Below are 21,675 nucleotides of genomic sequence, written 5' to 3'. Positions count from 1 at the left end.
AAAACAAGAGGAGCAAAAAAAAGGAACACGGTGTGTCCCAAAACAAGGCACAACATAACAAAAAAGCGCTGGCGGAAAACACATTGCCTCCGAAGGCATCATTAGTACCCTCCTTCCTCAAAGAAAACAACGCAGCGCACGCCAAAAAAAGGAAAAAAAGCACGACACGGAGAAAACAACAAAAAAGCGCACGCCAAAGGGAGGGGTGAAACCGTCAAAACACCCAAAAGCAAATCCTTAAGCTCAAGTGGCCAAACAGGAACCAACACCTTGAATCTTAATTGTGCATAAGCACAAACTGGGCAAAGCAAATGCCCAGTAAACAAAAAAGAAAGCAAACAGCGCAAAATAAGGGACACTATATGTGCCCCATCGAACCCACCAAAAAAAGGAAAAGCACACCAGAAAAAAAACGAAAAACGAGAGGAGCAAAAAAAGAAGGAACACGGTGTGTCCCAAAAAACAGGGCACGATGTGCCCAAAAAGCTCAGGCGGAAAACTGATATTGCCTCCGAAGGCATCATTAGTACCCTCTATCCTCAAAGAAAACAGAACGCAGCGCACGCCAAAAAACGGAAAAAAAGCACGACACGGAGAAAACAACAAAAAAGCGCACGCCAAAGGGAGGGGTGAAACCGTCAAAACACCCAAAAGCAAATCCTTAGGCTCAAGTGGCCAAACAGGAACCAACACCTTGAATCTTAATTGTGCATAAGCACAAACTGGGCAAAGCAAATTACCAGTAAACAAAAAAGAAAGCAAGCAGCGCAAAGTAAGGGACACTATATGTGCCCCATCGAACCCACCAAAAAAAAAGGAAAAGCACACCAGAAAAAAACGAAAAACGAGAGGAGCAAAAAAAGAAGAAGGAACACGGTGTGTCCCAAAAACAGGGCACGATGTGCCCAAAAAGCACAGGCAGAAAACTCACATTGCCTCCGAAGGCATCATTAGTACCCTCTATCCTCAAAGAAAAAAGAACGCAGCGCACGCCAAAAAACGGAAAAAGGCACGACACGGAGAAAACAACAAAAAAGCGCACGCTAAAGGGAGGGGTGAAACCGTCAAAACACCCAAAAGCAAATCCTTAGGCTCAAGTGGCCAAACAGGAACCAACACCTTGAATCTTAATTGTGCATAAGCAAAATCCTGGACGCTATGTTCCCCCTTGAAATCCACCCCAGAAAAAAACAAAGCGCACCAAAAAAGAAAAGCAAAAAAGGAAAAAAAGGACACGGTGTGTCCAAAACAGGGCACGACGTGCCCGAAAAGCGTCGGCGGACAACTTGCCTGTCGCTCGTTATCACCAACTGTCAACTCCTTTAGTTTCCATCTTCACATTCCGAATTGAAGTCCAGACCAGATTGAAGGAAAAGTCGTTTCGGAGTTCAGGAAAATTTTTTCGATTTTCATATAACTTTCGGCTGGCCCTTACAGCGCAGCTTTTTGAAGATAAGTGCTTAATACTGTCAACCATGTTTCATTTTTCAAACAAATCTGCCACTATTAAAGATAATTTTTTTCTTTTCTCGTTTTATTTTATGGTTTTGCAGTTTTTAATTCTTGTTTTTTGCAACAATTTTTAGCATAACTATGAGGCAGGAACATTAACATCGAACAATCTCGAATAGAAGCCAATAAACAAGTAATCAAAAAACAAATTATCATAAATTATTAAGCATGAATTATCAACCTGAACGGTAAATTGAACAAAATAACGTCAAACTTTTATTAACTCCCGAATAAATACAAAGAAACAAGTAATCAAAAACAAATATGAACACGGCTATTCTATAACAGCTAATTTTGTTTTCGCCTTTTTCTTTTTTAAAGGTTTTTCAATTTTTTTTTTGAATTTTTTTTGTAAATACTAATAGAATAACCATGATGCAGTAATATTAACATCGAACAATCTCGAATAGATACCAACAAACAAATAGTTGACAGAACAGAAATTTGAACAACATAACGTCAAACTTTCAACTATTTTCCGATTAAATACCAAGAAACAATTAACCAAAAACAAATATTAACAACAATAATCTATAACTATTTTTTTGATTTTGCAATGATTTTGCTTGTTTTTTTTATTTTTTATTTGGTTTTTTGAAATTATTAATAGAATAAACATGCTACAGAAACATTAACATTGAACAATCTCGAATAGATAAGAGAAAACAAGTTATCAGTAAAGCATTTGGTAAATATGTATTGTTTTTATTAATATAAATACCAATAGATGAAGTTTGAGATAAAGTTAATGGTAAGATTACTCATATCTACTTCGGATAATACGCAGGAACAGAGACAGAACCCGCTTTTTGCCATGATAATTAAGATGCGCTAAGTCTCGGGGAAATCCTGGGCGAATGAAATGACTGGAGTGAATTTTTCTAGGACCTACATAATCCACTCCCAAGATAAGCATCAGGAAATAATTAGTTTCCTTTACTAAGTTATAGTTTACATCAGGTCGCGAGAGGAGGCCAATAACTTTCACTCTAACGTTTTTACTTTTTAATCTAAGAGCAAAGCCAGCTATCCGAGCTGCAGTTTTAATGGGAGATTCGGGTTTGATCCAGGCTTTCGTTGGATGCTGACTGACATCATTATTCCCTAACATTATCAGGCAGTGTGAAAATTTGCTACAGTAAAGGAGATCGTTGGCATCTAGATGTTTTGCCCGCATTCCAGGCTTGCAAAATGTTTTCACATTGAAACTGCGGAGCATGATGTCCTCTTCAATTTGTTCCCCTAAGCGGACGAGGTTGCTGTCACCCACAATGACGAAGGAATTTCTAAAACAGATGATGAAAATTAATAAAAAATTTAAAGCCCAAGAACTAGCTGGCCCTTTCAGCGCAGCTAAGGAAAAAAACGAAAAAACAAAAAAAAACAAAAAACAAAAAACGGCAAAAAAAAAAGGATTTAATTATGTTCAAAACCTTCCCTCATAACACTCACTAACAGAGTGCTTCCCTGCACTAAGACAACAGTTTTACTGATAATATTGTCAGTTGAAATGATTTCGAGTTCTTCCAGTCCAAAAAGTTCATAGAAAAAATCATATGTAATTTCATTTTCAAGAAGATCAAGTTTTTGCACATTTTTGGCGGCCTTACCTACAGCATAAGTGCTTTCACTAGAGGAAAAATATGTTTCCACTCGGAAAAAACGTTTATCGCCCAGCTGAAACAGACAGTCGCCGAGATTACTGCCAATTCTAGTGTAAGACATGGAAGCAAAACATTGACCAAACGGACTTATAAAGCGAGAAAAGAAGAAATCAACTCCACTCTCTTTACAAAAATCTCTTACTACATCATCGACAACTGTTAGTCCTTTCAGATAGTTCACATGAGTTGACTCCTGGGCATTCGCGAAAGATGCTTGATGTTTTATGAATTGATGCACAATTGATTCAGGTCTTTTTATGGTACCTTGCACTGCACTAAGTAAACCATGATTAGCCGACTCAAAGCAAAACGCAGTAAAAAGCCACAGGGGTCCGATGCGTCTGACCTGTTCGCAAATATGCCTCATTGTATGAAAATTGAACGATTGCGAATCAATGCCATAGAGATCAACAAAACTTTCGAAGAAAAGATCTATCAAATTTTCAGCTTCCATGATATTAGCATCTAAGACTTTTTTATCACTTAACAGCCTAATAGCCACCGACAGCGTGCAAAAACTTTTATAGAGCAATTTTGAAATTTTCAAGTTTCTAAATATGAGAGGTCCGACGTGGAAAAAAAATATTTTGAAGTCAAATGCCTTCCAGAAAGTTATTTCGGTTAACGATTTTACTCTGTGTTTTACATCAAAAGGAATTTTGATTAGCTTTATCTGCGCCTCGGCGGTTTCAAACAAAACACCTTTAGCTTGAGAAACAATTAATTTTGAGAGCACTTTTCCGGTACCTAAAAAAATCTGATGCATTGGATCAATAGGGCAATCCCATGGTAAGGTCATAACTTTATGCAATGGTGTCAGCGATTTCACACCAAACGCTACGGTTTTAGAAACTTCTGCAATGTAGCCACAAGCTTGAAAATCCTTCGCTTCACGCAACTTGAAACATTTTCTAACAGGGAAAAGCATTCTCCGATTTTTTGAAAAACCCTTTATATAACAGTGCGGGCAGGAAGAGTATCCATTAAATTGAACCATGCACAGTATACATGCAGTTGCAGGCATGTCAGCAACAAAAGAACGGACACGAAATCTCAGCGTTCCTAGATTTTCAACATTTAATTTTGATTCAGTTAGAGACTCTATTTCAAAAACCATTAGCGGCAAAAGTTTTGCAAAATCTGGCTTTGATTTTCCATGCCAGAGTCCTAAAAGGGCCAGATTAGAAAAAGCACCTCTCAATTTAGGTGGTAGATTAAAAACTTGAACCCAAATTGGCCACACAGAGAACTTAGATGACTTGAAAACAGGCGCACCGTCGATATTTAGAACTAACTGAACTTCCTGTCGAAAAAAACAATCCCAATTTGTTTCCCATGAGCAATCACTGCTCCAGGAAGCCGACACAAACTTTGCATTTTTCAAAAGGATTTTTTCAATTTGAGTTTTAATGTCTACACAACAAAAGCTTGCATTTTCAAAATCTGTTTTACTGACGGTCGGCAGGTGAAAAATTGATAGTTTTTCAAATAGATTATTGGGAACAGGTAAAACTTTTGCAACTAGTTTTAAAAAATCAGAACGCGCAACTTTTGAAAGTTTATGCTGGTCAGAAATGCAATCAAATTCACGCATGAAAGACTCTGTTGAGAAATGCGATCCAGCAAACAGCGTTGTTTCGTTGTCCTGAAATAGAGAATTCCTAATAATATCATCATTGCGTTCGAACCGATTATCCGCGTCATCCTCGAAAACATCGAGCCTTAGAGGAGTAGAATCAACAACTTCGTTTTCCTCGGAGCCTAAATTTTCAGTGCTCGCCTCAAAATCTGCATCAAACCTATCTAAACTGTGCATAACGTTTTCCCGCTGCGGGCTACGATTTGATTCGATATCGCCAAAAACCGATTCGTAGGAGAGAAGCAGGTCTGTATCATCTTCATCATTGTCAGCAGGCGTTCCGTAGAGAGCACGACGCGGCGGCAACTTTTCGAGAAAAATTTTTCTTACCGGAGTCCGAGACGACAAGAAAGCTTCTCCGTTACCTTGCGGAGTAGAAAAGTTGCTTAAATTATGCTCCTGCTTCCTTCGCTTTTTTAATGGCTCTGGGTCAGCAGGGCAGGGGTCACCGTGCCGGGTTTTATATGGGCATAAGCAGTCAACATTGAAATTTCCGAAGAAATGCCTGTAATAAAACACTGTTAGTTCCTCTCCTACTTTAATATTTCTTAACGCCACACAATATACCAGTCGTCCTTTTTGCCTATATTCAATGTTTGACTTACAAGATGCGTTCACAAACGATATTGGTCCTAACATTACCCATTGCACATTTTTTAACTCGCTATAGAGAATTGACACATCGTTAAAACCGGGAACAATTTCATTATCAGTTATTTCAGCAAGAAAACCAATTATGCCGTTAATAGTTTCACCCTTCTCTACATTTTGCTTCGCAAACAATCCAATTTGTTGAAAATTGCCTGATGGTAAATAACTTACAGTTTTGTAGTCCACCGATAGCTTACTCTTACCATATTCTCCATCAAGAAAACCATGCAAAAAAACCTCATCATCGCTTCTTTCGTCTCTCTCCTCAGGAACCACTATTTTGTGAGAAGAGAAATTGGTCCCATCTACCCACTTTTTTGTCAATTCAGAGTCAATTTTGGCTAGCTGTTTCCAATTCACACCCGACTGAACAAAACTTTTTGCTGCAGATGAATAGAATTTCGCGTTGCTCTGAGTCATTCTTTTCTGGAAAAATGTTTAAAAATCAGAACGCCTTTCGACAAATTCGGAGTAAGTTTTCAACTGAAATTGATCTGAAGCCTGTCTTATCTCAACAATTTTCTAGAGCAAAACTACAATGAATTATTGTGCACAAAAACAAAGGCTCACATAATTTGCGTCTTCATAAGTATTTAAATGTAACGGAAACAATGTTTCACAGATGCAGAAGTTCACGTAAAACTAGTTACAATATCAAAAACTTTTCAAAAACTGCCAGCGTCCTTTTCAGAGCGCTGACAAAAACGCAATTGCATGAAATCAACTATACACAAAACATGAACACCAGTAGAATAATTATGTTTCTAGTTATTGTCAGATACACCAGAACTCAATGAAGCACGTTCTCTGACTCCCAATGCATTTGCCGCATCCTTAACCCGACGGAGAGCATACAAGTTGTCACCGCAGAACATTTTGACAGCATCTAAACAACTAATAGTTGATTATACGAATAAACTACTAACACATTGAAACAATCTCAAGATTTCAAACTACAACTAAGCGCAGTCACTGTTCTGTACAGCGTTTTTCAAGAAAAACTTCTCTCTATAATAGTGCTCGAGATATGCTTAAGTTGACTAAAGTTTAGATCATAAAAAACATCCACTCAGAGAGCTTAAAAAAGTTACCCCGAAAAAATTTTTCGTCCTCAATAGAGGCATTAACTCTCCCTTTTATAGTCATCCGCTGCGCAAACCAGCAAGTTTTCATGCGCTCTTCCTTCGAAAGAATGCACCGGCTTAGGTAACGACCAAAACCAGCATAGTCATCTCGTGCACCGTCATACGCCAGGAGGTCCTTTCCTTTATAGAAAAGATGTTTGTTAGCTTCTTTACGACGCTTCTCAGCCTCCTTGGTATTCTGAACAAAAAATATTTCTCTCAGTCAACTAAAAACGCTTTCCCGTAAAACTGCTAACAGACATTACACTCAAAAGTCCAGCGGAGAGCGTGATGCCATATTGTAAATAAACATTGACGCATTTAAAAACCAGAAAGATAGGAATTAATCCGCTCAACTACTATAATAAAACCTCGAAACAGAGTATTCAGCTAACTAACGATTTGCCTGAGCATCTTCGAAACCGCTAGCATTTGGTTGCGCGCCTCAACTTCCAATTTGTTGCTACGCCTCAGTGCTTCCTCAACATTTTTCAAGGCGTTAATGCAAACTCCTTTCTCGTCCAACTTCAGTTTCTTAGCTTTTAAGACATGCTGAAACCACAACCAAGACAAAGTCATATGACGTAGTCCTACTTCAACTCTCATAGTAACAATTAAAATCTCATTTAGAAAACTTTCTGAGCAAATAATTTCGAAAATATTCCCAAAAACCATTTGATCCTAGCTGAGATCATAGAATATCCTTTAAACAAACGATGAACTTTACCTCATTGTTCGCTGAGTTAGCATCTCTACTTCCTTGATCTTCTGACAAAACAACAGGTTTCATAGAGAATTTGGCAGAACTACATTGATTATCATCTATCTTCTCCATTTCTCAACGAAATTAAGCGCAACGCAAATCTGAAGGCAATTTTTTTTTTGAAGACCATCAGTTAAGATCCAAAGTTTTTACTTGGGCATTTCGCATTCTATCAAAAATTCAAAAAAAAATTGAATTAGGTTCCAGAAATAAGGCATCAATTTGCTTATAAACAAAACAGAACTTAAATCTAACGGCAGAACGAATAAGAATAAAACAAGAGAAACGTCTACAATAATAGCAAAAAGTCTGAATTTTTCCGGATATTACAAATTTTTCAACTGCAAAAAATTACTGCAGAAAACGCAGCTATTATCTACTATATTGACAAAATGATAATCTTAGCTTCGTCCAGTTTCAGGATTCAAACAAGCACTAAAGAGTTAACTAACATTAACAAACATTAACAAATAGTTGAATAAAATCTCGCAAACAAAGTTACAGCATCTTTTTTTCAGCATCTACCTGCAATCAGCTACGGTGTCAAAATACTAACCCTACCTACGCCGAATTCTTATTAACGGATCATATTAACAGATCGAATATAAACGGAGTCAATCGAACTCTCAAAAGAGCTTAGGAACATTTAATCGGTGAACGAAATAAAAATCTTACAAACTTAAGTTACATGTTTATCTTATCATTGTTACGTCCCTTGCAGAGCGTAACCTAATTCACAGATGCACATTCATTAGAAGGGGGATGATTCTCTTTTTGGAGCGATCTTCGACGTTTGCTGTCTATGTCCAATCCTTGTTGATTCACATATCTCAGAATTGAACGATAACTTTCTTCCGAGAAGTCGCTCTTCATTATTATTCCCATCACCTCACGGAATACGTCGCTTCTTTCTTTATCAGCTTTCTCTCGATGCTTTGTAAGCTGCTTTTTTGGCTCGATGCAGTATCTGGCTCTCTCATCTTCTGTCCACATTGTATTAGCGATATTTAAAGCTTTTTCTCTGTAAGTCGTACCACCTAGAGCAAGTAGATTTACTCCGCTGAAGACGTATTTTTCAACCTCTCCCTCGTCTATTTCCTCATCCGGTTCAGCTGTGTTCAGGTTCGGCTGCGAATTTTGATGAAGTCTATTAATCTCGTCCATCGCTTTCTTTGCGAAGCTCATATACTGTGCAAGAACTTCATTGCTCGCGTCTAGTCTAGCAGCAATGCGCTCCATCAAGTGATGAAACTTCTCCCAATTGTACTCCTTAGAAAACACAGACAAAAGCTTAAAAGAGCGCTAAAAAGGCTTTTACAATCCCGCCAGGTTTATTTTGGCTACCCCCTCTTCAATTCTTAGGTAATTAATTTGCGTTATCAAAATCAAAATTTAACAGTACTATACTTAAAAGTGGAGACTATACTACTAATGCTTACCTCTTGAGCACTAGGTCTTTGAGACTCTGGTGTTTTTCTAGCTGAGGAAGGCCCAGCATCCTTTTTGGCCTTTGTGTATTCCAAAAATTCGTTGTAAAATTCGCAATCAATGTTAGGTTCGTCTGGAATTTCATCGTCATCAAAAATTGCCACATCTTTTTGCAGCCTTGGTACTTTTCTACCCCTTGTTTCCGGGCTTGCCGGGACAAAATCGTCGTCCTCGTCTTGAGATTCAGGCAAAATTGGTTTATCCTTGTTCAAAACTTCGTCAAAAATTTTTTGCGCCTCAATTTGACTGACGTCATGACCGCTTTCCCTCAATACGCAGATTTTGCTAATAGCTCTCGTAACATGCTTCTCACTCCCTTGAAGCACGAACTCGCCTTGTGCTTCAATATTGTACTTTGGCCCGCACTTGAGAGTAACAAAGTCTCCTTCAGACAGAGATAACTTGTCGGATAAGGTCCAATCATCAGGCCACCTCTTTTTGCCAGCAACCAAAACTTTTGAGTACTTTCCATCACACGCAAAATAAAACATACAGGCAAGATCCTTCGGTACATCTAAATCTTCGCGCTGAGGCTTGTTTGACTTTTCAATCATTCGCTGCGATCTTTTGGGTTCGGATACTCTTAGCGGCCTGAGAAAAATTGAAAATTAGCAAATGAAAAGATTTTAGAACATCTAAGCCGAATTTAATCAATGTTTACACGGGCGTTTCTCTCTACATGTCCCTTCCAGAGCATGCAGAGAACTTTGACTATGATTTCCAAACAAGATTACATTAAATATTCATACAAATATTTCTCCGATATATAGGTTCAATTCAACATTGAGTCAAAGTGATTGACTCAGAGTATCAACGACCCGTTACTCGGCTTCAGTCCTGCTACACAAACTGTTACTACTACTACTAGTACCACTGTTACAACTATGCCAGCAAAGCTAAAGGATCGAAACATAAAAATATGCCCGAAAATGGGTTATTACATCATTTCTACGTGGGAGTTGGTCTGATCAAGTCTCAATTCGGCCAAAACAGTATGACCATGGTTGGATATAGTCTGAGACCTCAACCTCAGCCATTCTAGACATACAATAACTGCTATTACTGTTCCAGTGGTGCTGGGGACCTAATAAACAAAAATAAGCCCAAATATGGGTACAACAGGGTATCAGCTAAAAATAGGTCTGTTCAAGGGTTAATTCAGTCTGACAATGACTGCTCATGGTTGGATATGGCCTGGCACCTCATCCGGGGCCATACCAGACCTACTACAACTGTTAGTACTGTCCCAGCAGTGCTGGGGGGGGCTAAAATTCAAAAATATGCCCAAAAATGGGTGTCACGGGGTATCACCCAGAATGAGGTCTGTTCAAAAGTCAATTCAGTCTGATAATGACTTCTCATGGTTGGATATGGCCTGGCACCTCATCCTGGGCCATACCAGACCTACTACAACTGATAGTACTGTCCCAGCAGTGCTGGGGGGGCTAAAATTCAAAAATATGCCCAAAAATGGGTGTTACGGGGTATCACCCAAAATGAGGTCTGCGCAAGGGTCAAATCGGTCTGATCATGGTTGATCATGGTTGATTATGGTCTGGCAACTCATCCTGGACCATACCAGACCTACTACAACTGTTACTACTGTCCCAGCAGCGCTGGGGGGGGCTATAATTCAAAAATATGCCCAAAAATGGGTGTTACGGGGTATCACCCAAAATGAGGTCTGCGCAAGGGTCAATTCGGTCTGATCATGGTTGATCATGGTTGATTATGGTCTGGCAACTCATCCTGGACCATACCAGACCTACTACAACTGTTACTACTGTCCCAGCAGCGCTGGGGGGGCTATAATTCAAAAATATGCCCAAAAATGGGTGTTACGGGGTATCACCCAAAATGAGGTCTGCGCAAGGGTCAATTCGGTCTGATCATGGTTGATCATGGTTGATTATGGTCTGGCAACTCATCCTGGACCATACCAGACCTACTACAACTGTTACTACTGTCCCAGCGGTGCTGGGGGGGCTAAAATTCTGAAATATGCCCGAAAATGGGTACCACTGAGCATTAAATAGAAACCGGTCTGATCATACATCTGTTCGGTCTGAAATCACTTGGTTTTGGTCGGTGACCTCAATCTGGGTAGTACAGCATGTATAGCAACTACCCTGACATAGCTCAGGTGGTAAAAACACCCAAAAACTGTTATAAACCATACACATATATCAGAATACTGGGCAATACGGAAGATACTCACTGGGAGCTCATTATGCGAAGTCAAGTGCGAATTCTCCTTGTTCTGACTGGTACACTTCAATGATTCAACTTGGCAATCAACAACTATCTGAAAAATGAGCCACACATTGACTTTCAGTCACAGATATTGTGTATTTATGGTCCCATCATCGATAGCCCATCAGTACGACTATTACATCATTAATACCACATTATTACCACATATACACTGTCCAGACGTTACTGGCTGGCAGCCCCGCTGTCACTGTCACGACAGTACACCCACCTAACATGCTTCATATATCGGACCCCAGTTAATTTCGAAAATATCACTTTCATATTACTTCAATACAGGGTACCTTCACAACGCAACCACTTCCATTACACCTCCATGCAAGCGTATCGCGCTGCCTCTGCAGAGTGGAGGTTCTCAGTTCAGGTCAGATATATCACAGCTGAAGTGGCAAATGCGTCCAGAGACGTTGAGGGGATGGGCGGGATTAGTGAGCAAACCCCATTTTGAAGCCAGGCTAAAAGTTATATCATTGGAAAGCTCTCATCGAGGAGAATCTAACCAGCTAAGTGGCACCCTGTAATTTCGACAGGAACTGGGTTAAAAACGGGTTTAAAGATATATTCTGGGGTCCGAACCAGACGATGCAAATTTGACCAGGTGGGTGTTGTGAAAGTACCGACACGTTACAAAAAGTTCGGGAGGGCCGAAATTCGAAATTTTCAGGTTGGGTCAAAACAATGGCTAATAACTCCACAACCAATGGACGAAATTGAAAAATTTAAACTGTTTTGAACTCAGGAGATAATAAGCTTTCAAAATATATATAGTTTGTCAGACAATTTTTCAAAATTTTTTTGACGATTCTGGGGTCGGAGTGTCGAAATTCAGTGATTTTGATGACATGCCAGAAAATGGTTAAAAAAAGTATTTAAACGGAATTTGTTTTAAAAGTTATACATATGGTTGTAAAGTAGAGAAAAAATGCTAGAAAATGAGCTATAATACGAGTTATAACACTGGCTAACAAAAAAGTTATTAATACAAACAACTTTGAAAATCATACTTTTTTCCGAATTTTCGGCCATGTTAGGGCTAGCACAGAGCTAAATTTCTCCTTATTAACACATGTAACTATATCAACATATTATATTTTTGGAAAGTACATATAATGAGCTAAAAAATAAGCTATAGAACGTACTAAAACAAAACCGTAGCTAGCCGGTATTAGCAGAAGATTTCCAAAAAATGCTCAAAAATCTGCCCAATCTGTCATATTTTGCTAAATATTTGTTATTCAATGAGCTTTATTTCTATAACTCTATAAACCAATCAACAGACCGTTTAATGACGGTTATTTTGCGCTATAATATGTTGGTTTTAACATATTATTCGAAACGTAAGAGGTCAAAGAATTTGTCATGATTTCCAAAATTAGGAACCAACCTTGTGATTTAGCTGGAGTTTTTGCATATAAAAAGGAACATTAAGGCAAATATATATATATATTGTGCTCAATTGTGGTGCTAATCACACACAAGCTCCAAGTAATTAAACTTCCTTAATGGACTTGTTTAATAAAACGAAAATAGGTACACAAAAAGTTGACTTGAAAGTACGGAAAGGTTTCTATGGATCGGATTATAATTTTCTATTATTCACACAGTTAAAATAGTTTTTTATTCTTTTCGTAGCATAAAGCGATCATATTTAAAGTTAAAAAGAATATTTAAGTAATGAGTTGATCAAGAAATTTAAAGAAAGGTCTTTGCAACGAACAAAACTTCAAAACGTTTTTTTGACGTTTTTTAATGTTTCTTTGTAAATCTCCAACACATGATCGCTAACAGCAACCATAATGATAGTAAAGTTTAGCTTTTTAGTCTTTAAACACAAGGGTGACTATGGTTAGTTCAGTTTTAAATGCAGAAAATAACCAATCCGTCAAACTTTTTGTTCTTTTTGAAGAAAAACTTTTTAAAAAAATAAAAACAAAATTTATGCTTAAAAAAAGCATAATTATATCCACACTTTTAGTTTACATCAAAATTTAGTTTGCAAAAGACGAAATGCAGTGAAGAATATAGTAAAACAGAGCAAGAGTTAGTAGTTATTAGCAGAAGCTTCCAAAAAATGGATCAGAATAAGGCCAGGTCTGTAATAGTTTGTACAGAAAAGTGGTTTATTATCTTTCAGATCGAATACTCTATGTATCCTTCAAGAAATTTAAAGAAAGGTCTTTGCAACGAACAAAACTTCAAAACGTTTTTTTGACGTTTTTTAATGTTTCTTTGTAAATCTCCAACACATGATCGCTAACAGCAACCATAATGATAGTAAAGTTTAGCTTTTTAGTCTTTAAACACAAGGGTGACTATGGTTAGTTCAGTTTTAAATGCAGAAAATAACCAATCCGTCAAACTTTTTGTTCTTTTTGAAGAAAAACTTTTTAAAAAAATAAAAACAAAATTTATGCTTAAAAAAAGCATAATTATATCCACACTTTTAGTTTACATCAAAATTTAGTTTGCAAAAGACGAAATGCAGTGAAGAATATAGTAAAACAGAGCAAGAGTTAGTAGTTATTAGCAGAAGCTTCCAAAAAATGGATCAGAATAAGGCCAGGTCTGTAATAGTTTGTACAGAAAAGTGGTTTATTATCTTTCAGATCGAATACTCTATGTATCCTTCAACTGACACGTTTACAGTCGTGTATTTGAAGTAAACCACTAATTCAATTAATAGCAAGTTTTATGTCATTAATGATTTTACAGGCAACAGCAAAGCTTTGAAGGAGCTGACCTCAAGGCTTTGGAATTTTTGTGCACGAAATTGTAATTATCTTTTCTTGTAACGCATATAACATTACTATAGTGTCAATTTGTTCCTGATAGAACTCAATTAAGCTTGCTTGCTCCTATTTCAATGAGAAAATTTCTTGAAACAGCAAAAAAAGGAGAGATTGATATTTGAAATTCTATTTCCATTGCAAAACGGCTTTTTCATGACTGTACGTCAGGTCAATGACTAATGATTTTTAATTCCGCTACCTTTTGCGCTTGCCTGCTGTCCTACTCGCAAAATGTTGTTGCCTCTTTGATGCTAAGATGCAGTATGTGAAACAAAATACAGTCGAAAATCGCAAAAAAGTATTTAAGAAAGATAATTATTATAATGCGAAAAAGAAACATTCAATTGATAAAAAATATCAGCAAAACCATATGCAAACTTCCGTCAGAGTTAATTCTTATGCTTTTATGTGCGGCAGTGTTTTTCAGACGCAGGTGATAGACCAATAAGTTTTGATTAACAAGAAAAAGGATCAGAAAACATATTGCTGTTGCCTTTTAAGATAAAAAAAATGTTTTTTAAAAGCATCTTCCATCACATGCATTTTAAAAAAAAAATTGGCACAAATAACACTTATTTCATGCTTTTTCGAATTCTATGAAAAGCAAGTTTTATGTGATTGTATATTTTACAGGCAACAGCAAAGCCTTGAAGGAGCTAACCTCAAGGCTTTGCAGAATTTGTGCACGAAAATGTAATTATCTTTTCTTGTAACGCAAATAACTTTACTATAGTTTCAATTTGTTCCTGATAGAACACAATTAAGCTTGCTTGTTCCTATTTCAATGAGAAAATTTCTTGAAACAGCAAAAAAAAACAAAGATTGGTATTTGAAATTCTATTTCAGTTGCAAAACGCCTTTTTCATGACTGTACTTAAGGTCAGTGACTAATGATTTTGAGCTCCGCTACTTTTCGCGCTTGTCTGCCGTCCTTCTCTCAAAGTGTTGTTGCCTCTTTGATGCTAAGATGCAGTATGTGAAACAAAATACAGTCGAAAATCGCAAAAAAGTATTTAAGAAAGATAATTATTATAATGCGAAAAAGAAACATTCAATTGATAAAAAATATCAGCAAAACCATATGCAAACTTCCGTCAGAGTTAATTCTTATGCATTTATGTGCGGCAATGTTTTTCAGACGCAGGTGATAGACCAATAGGTTTTGATTAACAAGAAAAAGGATCAGAAAACATATTGCTGTTGCCTTTTCAAATAAAAAAAATGTTTTTTAAAAGCATCTTCCATCACATGCATTTTAAAAAAAAATTGGCACAAATAACACTTATTTCATGCTTTTTCGAATTCTATAAAAAGCAAGTTTTATGTGATTGTATATTTTACAGGCAACAGCAAAGCCTTGAAGGAGCTAACCTCAAGGCTTTGCAGAATTTGTGCACGAAAATGTAATTATCTTTTCTTGCAACGCAAATAACATTACTATAGTTTCAATTTGTTCCTGATAGAACACAATTAAGCTTGCTTGTTCCTATTTCAATGAGAAAATTTCTTGAAACAGCAAAAAAGGAGAGATTGGTATTTGAAATTCTATTTCAGTTGCAAAACGCCTTTTTCATGACTGTACGTAAGGTCAGTGACTAATGATTTTTAGTTCCGCTACTTTTTGCGCTTGTCTGCCGTCCTTCTCTCAAAGTGTTGTTGCCTCTTTGATGCTAAGATGCAGTATGTGAAACAAAATACAGTCGAAAATCGCAAAAAAGTATTTAAGAAAGATAATTATTATAATGCGAAAAAGAAATTGATAAAAAATATCAGCAAAACCATATGCAAACTTCCGTCAGAGTTAATTCTTATGCATTTATGTGCGGCAGTGTTTTTCAGACGCAGGTGATAGACCAATAAGTTTTGATTAACAAGAAAAAGGATCAGAAAACATATTGCTGTTGCCTTTTCAAATAAAAAAAATGTTTTTTAAAAGCATCTTCCATCACATGCATTTTAAAAAAAAATTGGCACAAATAACACTTATTTCATGCTTTTTCGAATTCTATAAAAAGCAAGTTTTATGTGATTGTATATTTTACAGGCAACAGCAAAGCTTTGAAGGAGCTAACCTCAAGGCTTTGCAATTTTTGTGCACGAAAAAGTAATTATCTTTACTTGTAACGCATATGACATTACTATAGTTTCAATTTGTTCCTGATAGAACACAATTAAGCTTGCTTGTTCCTATTTCAATGAGAAAATTTCTTGAAACAGCAAAAAAGGAGAGATTGGTATTTGAAATTCTATTTCAGTTGCAAAACGCCTTTTTCATGACTGTACGTAAGGTCAGTGACTAATGATTTTTAGTTCCGCTACTTTTTGCGCTTGTCTGCCGTCCTTCTCTCAAAGTGTTGTTGTCTTTTTGATGCTTTGATGCAGTATGTGAAACAAATTATAATCGAAAATCGTTAAAAATTGTTTAAGAACGATAATTAATATAATGCGAAAAAGAAACATTCAATTGATAAAAAATATCAGCAAAAACCAGCGCTAAACTTCCGTCAGAGTTAGTGCTTATGCCTCTAAGGGTGGCAGTTTTGAGTCAGAGGCGGGCGATAGACCAATAAATTTTGATTAACAAGAAAAACGATCAGAAAACTACTGCTGTTGCTTTTTCAATTAAAAAAACTTTTTTTATAAAATCATCTTCCATCACATGCTTAGTTTTTAAAATTGACTCAAATAACACTTGTTTCATGCCTTTCCAAATTCCATAAAAATCAAGTTTTGTGTCATTGTTGACTTTACAGGCAACAGCAAAGCTTTGAAGGAGCTAACCTCAAGGCTTTGCAATTTTTGTGCACGAAAAAGTAATTATCTTTTCTTGTAACGCATATGACATTACTATAGTTTCAATTTGTTCCTGATAGAACACAATTAAGCTTGCTTGTTCCTATTTCAATGAGAAAATTTCTTGAAACAGCAAAAAAGGAGAGATTGGTATTTGAAATTCTATTTCAGTTGCAAAACGCCTTTTTCATGACTGTACGTAAGGTCAGTGACTAATGATTTTTAGTTCCGCTACTTTTTGCGCTTGTCTGCCGTCCTTCTCTCAAAGTGTTGTTGCCTTTTTGATGCTTTGATGCAGTATGTGAAACAAATTATAATCGAAAATCGTTAAAAATTGTTTAAGAACGATAATTAATATAATGCGAAAAAGAAACATTCAATTGATAAAAAATATCAGCAAAAACCAGCGCCAAACTTCCGTCAGAGTTAGTGCTTATGCCTCTAAGGGTGGCAGTTTTGAGTCAGAGGCGGGCGATAGACCAATAAATTTTGATTAACAAGAAAAACGATCAGAAAACTACTGCTGTTGCTTTTTCAATTAAAAAAACTTTTTTTATAAAATCATCTTCCATCACATGCTTAGTTTTTAAAATTGACTCAAATAACACTTGTTTCATGCCTTTCCAAATTCCATAAAAAGCAAGTTTTGTGTCATTGTTGACTTTACAGGCAACAGCAAAGCTTTGAAGGAGCTAACCTCAAGGCTTTGCAATTTTTGTGCACGAAAAAGTAATTATCTTTTCTTGTAACGCATATGACATTACTATAGTTTCAATTTGTTCCTGATAGAACTCAATTAGGCTTGCTTGTTCCTATTTCAATGAGAAAATTTCTTGAAACAGCAAAAAAGACGAAGATTGGTATTTGAAATGCGATTACCGTAGCAAAACGGCTTTTCATGACTGTCCTTAACATCAGTGAGCAAAAATTTTGGTTTCCGTCACTTTTGGTGTATGTGTGCCGCCCTACTCCAATGGCTCTTTTGCCCTTATTAGATGCCAAATAACAGTATTTTCTCAGTACTTTAAACTTGTAAGAATCTTACAAGATAAACATTCGTCTTATAAGAATCTTACAAGATAAACATTCGTCTTACAAGATCTTACAAGATAAACATTCGTCTTACAAGATCTTACAAGATAAACATTTTTTGTAAGAATCTTGTAAGATCTTACAAGATAACCATCCAGTCTCGCCCAGGGCAGTGACACGCAGTGGTGGACGTATCTTTTGAACTGTAAGTATCATCTGTAACTTCTGCAACTACGTAAATATCGGATAAAATTTATTGGAGTGCTTGAGATATGAACCGTATCATTGTTATTACATAACCTTTGTAGGAGTAACAAATTAGATATTTCTTTTAGTTGCGCACAAACGAAGATTGTCGCTATTATTCGACTGACTGACAATTGTTCCTGACTTTTTGGCTTGAGAAACGGGATAAACCGCTAAAGCACGAAGGTATTTCTGAGCGCGATTTGTTGAGCAGTTCTCTTGGTAGACTTGGGGTCCGCGTTTTTGGCACCCATAAAATACATTAATCAACTTTCCCAATAATTAAATTGCCCCTGCCTGTCGTTCGAGAGCAATTCATCCGACATTATTCCGTTTATAATATTTTTTATGCCTTCTTGAACTCTTGATTTTTGGATCGCAAGCTTTCGAAATTTTAAGTAGCTTCAAATGTGCGCTATAATTGGTTAAATCAATTACAGCCACTGAATGCAGTATAGCTGTCATTTTTCACTAGGTGGTCAATAAGCTTGTGTTGAAAGTTTTAGCGAGTTTTTTGCATCTGTGGGAGCCCAACCTTCCTCTAGTTGCGCTCATGAATATTTAAATTTAAAGACCAATAGATCCAAATTCTCAATGGTACTAAGTTACGTTAACGAAACAACTGTCGGGAGAATAATAAATCCTATGCCCAATAAAAATTCAAGAGATGAGTTTAGTTTAAGCAATGCACTTTCAAAATAACTATCCTTTTCTCTAACTCCTGTCCTAACTACACTTTTTAATGACTGTATCGAGAAGCACTTTTTTCCTGAGTGTCTAAAACATGCCACGATTGTTCCAATTCATAAAGGTGGTGATACGGAAAATCCCAGTAACTTCAGACCTATTTCGCTTCTGCCAGTGGTCAGCAAAATACTCGAGAAAATTTTATCTGAACAAATTTACAGCTTTTGGAAAAAAAGTATTCTCTCACACAAACATTACGGCTTTCGAAAGAAAATATCAACTGTACATGCCTTGCTTAATCTGACTGCGGAAATTCAGAAATCTTGGGACATGAAGACAGCAGTTAAAAAGGCGGTGTTGTGGAAAGCTTTCGGTACGGTGGATCAAACCCAACTTCTTGAAGTCTTTTATAGCCTAGATTTCAGAGGGCCAATACATGAGTTTTGAACATCATACCTATTATCAAGAAGTCAGAGAGTTAGAATAAAAAGGAAGGTCTCTAAACCAAAACCTATTCACTTCGGAGAACTACACGGCTCAGTACTGGGTCTGTTGCTTTTTATACTTTACTTCAATGAAATAACAAGAGCTTCAAGTCAACTAGATTTAATACTTTTTGCTGACGATACTGTACATATTCAAAACCATTCTACTGACCAAATTGATTTCCAGAATGGTGTAAATGACATTGCTGTGTTGTTGAACAACAGAAAATTGTCCATCAATTGCAACAAAACTTTTGAAGTTCTTTTCAGCAAGAACAAAAACCTCGATTGCTCTCTTTTTCCAGAACCTTGATAAACAACAAAACTAATGAACGAAAAAGAGAAGTCAAATATCTTGACATAGTTCTTGACCGAGTTCAAATTCACTGAACACGTTCAATACTCAATCAATAAAATGAATAGTTTAATAAGCTCGTTTTACCGACTGCGGAAGATACTGACTTGTCAACAATTACTCTTATGTTACAAAACTTATGTACAGCCAAATATTCAATATGCTGTTTTATTATACGGCGCTGCTTGTAAAATTGCATTGGATCCACTTGAATTAAATTTGAAGCATTTGCTGAGAATTGTGTTTGGATTAAAAAAGCATGATTCAGTTAGTAGTTTAAGAGAAAAATTCCATATTCTAACAGTGAAAGAGCTTCATTTGAAGGAATTATTGAAACTACTAGTAAAGACCTTGAGACGTGAAAGTCATTTAGAAGACATAAATTTATTAATAACGCCTGCTGAAGTTCAACTTTTATCTAAAATGAGAAATAAGGCTAAATCAATAAAACCTAACAAAAAACTGGAAATAACGGTAAATCAATGTGTCCGGGTCAGGAAATTTTTAAATGCAATGCTAAAGCTTGAACCTTATTATGCACAACACATAATAGAGATAGAGAAATCCAGAATAAAATGTTTTCGTTTTTCCAACGTTAGAAATTACATACAAGATAATGCTGACTTGCTCTCGCTTTTCTTTTAAGTTACCCATAGTTTGTTGTCATACTGTTTCGTTTTTTTTTGCTGGTTGTTAAAAATTTTTCAATGCTTTGTTTTAACTAGAATTATTTCTTAAGTGCTTGTAACATGTCACTGTTAATTGTTGATGAAAACTGATTCAAGGCATCACTCGACTAGGCTATATAAGCCTTCTGATGTCCTCTCAATTTTAGTGATGTGTTTGTATTAATAACAATAACATGTCCTAAGATTTGAAAACCGATTTTATTATAATGAAATTTAACCACACCAAGTTATTAGCAATCAAAGCATGGCTTTTAGCAATTAAAGCATGGTTAGGGTCCACAATTAGTATGGTTTGCCTAATGTTTATTTTGCAAAAATCCAAATGATTAATGAGTGGTTGAAAATCTTCAATTTAACAAATTAATCTTTTTAATTGGCACTGTTATATGTCGGCATGGTAATTCCTTGGGTAATGGACGTCACCATTTTTTTAAAATCATTTACGATAATTTATACTTAAATATTGCGGGCCATGCCTCAGTGGCTCATTTAACTTGTTATGAGACTACCAAAACCGAACAGGAGTCCATTTACCCAAGCATGTACTCGTCGTGGTAACTATCTATTTTTTATGGCAGTTAGAGGCAACCATCTTTGTTTATGGATTTTTCAATCGGGTCAGTTTTTGGTGGTTTTCAAAGTCATCTTCTTTCTTTGGATTGAACCCCAAGAGACAGCTCAAACAGCGTTGGTAATTTCATGATAATTAAACATGATATCATATGCCATCTGCTCACTTTCATTGGCGATAATAGGTAATTTGCGGGCATGAAAACACGGGGTGGACGAAACAGAATAGATCCGTCTTTAAATTTTGACTTTTAATGGAAAACGTAAATTTTGTCTTTAGCTCACTTTAAATTAGACTTTAAACTAGAGCACAATAATCATGAATTGATTAAAATGTTTGAGTTGGGAGGATTTATTGCGTCCCATCAATTGTTGACTTTTAAACAGATCGACAGCACTGATCAAACGAAATCTGCTAGACTTAGAGAAGCAACAATTGAGAGAAAAGTAAAGTTAATGAGGCTGAAGGAACTAGGATAGATGTTAAGCAGATAGATTTGATTTTTGTTTTGGTTTAGTCGAACAGATCTACTACTTTGAGGCAGTTCTGAAATTAACTTTAAAACGCGTGAGACTTATATGTACTTGTTTTGTAAAACGTTAATGCATTGATGATTTTGTTAATTTGATGATGCATTTGAATTGGAATTACTCATTACGCTAAAATAATTACAAATAGAATTGTTGAAAAAGTGACTCACCTCAAAATACGATAACAACATATGTTGATGATAAATGTTATTAATTGCTCTCAAACAAAGTTTTCGTTTGAGGGCAATACATTTTTTGTTCTCAAAAATGTTTACATTTTTCGCCCCTTTACATTTTGCGTTTAAGTTCCCTTAGAGCCTTACGACTTACTAGTCTCTTAAGTATGCGATTCAAATTTTTGTTATGAAGGACAGTTTAAGAGTTTG

At 36.2% G+C, this 21,675-nt stretch overlaps 1 protein-coding gene across 1 annotated transcript; it reads right to left on the bottom strand.

Moving 5' to 3' along the window:
- Positions 1–6,102: 6,102 nt before the first annotated feature.
- Positions 6,103–7,445, bottom strand: LOC142345325 (uncharacterized). Its single transcript, XM_075397326.1, has 4 exons — positions 7,318–7,445; positions 6,990–7,142; positions 6,558–6,789; positions 6,103–6,352 (listed from the first exon to the last, which is right to left on the bottom strand). The coding sequence occupies exons 1-4, from the start codon at positions 7,423–7,425 to the stop codon at positions 6,231–6,233; spliced, it is 615 nt and encodes a 204-aa protein (XP_075253441.1). The 5' UTR covers positions 7,426–7,445; the 3' UTR covers positions 6,103–6,230.
- Between the last annotated feature and the right edge of the window lie 14,230 nt (positions 7,446–21,675).

Source organism: Convolutriloba macropyga, chromosome 1 (genome assembly GCF_964194025.1).
Source record: "Convolutriloba macropyga chromosome 1, txConMacr16.3, whole genome shotgun sequence".
In the NCBI taxonomy this organism is placed as follows: Eukaryota; Metazoa; Xenacoelomorpha; order Acoela; family Convolutidae; genus Convolutriloba; species Convolutriloba macropyga.
This window is presented reverse-complemented; position numbering and strand designations above follow the sequence as displayed.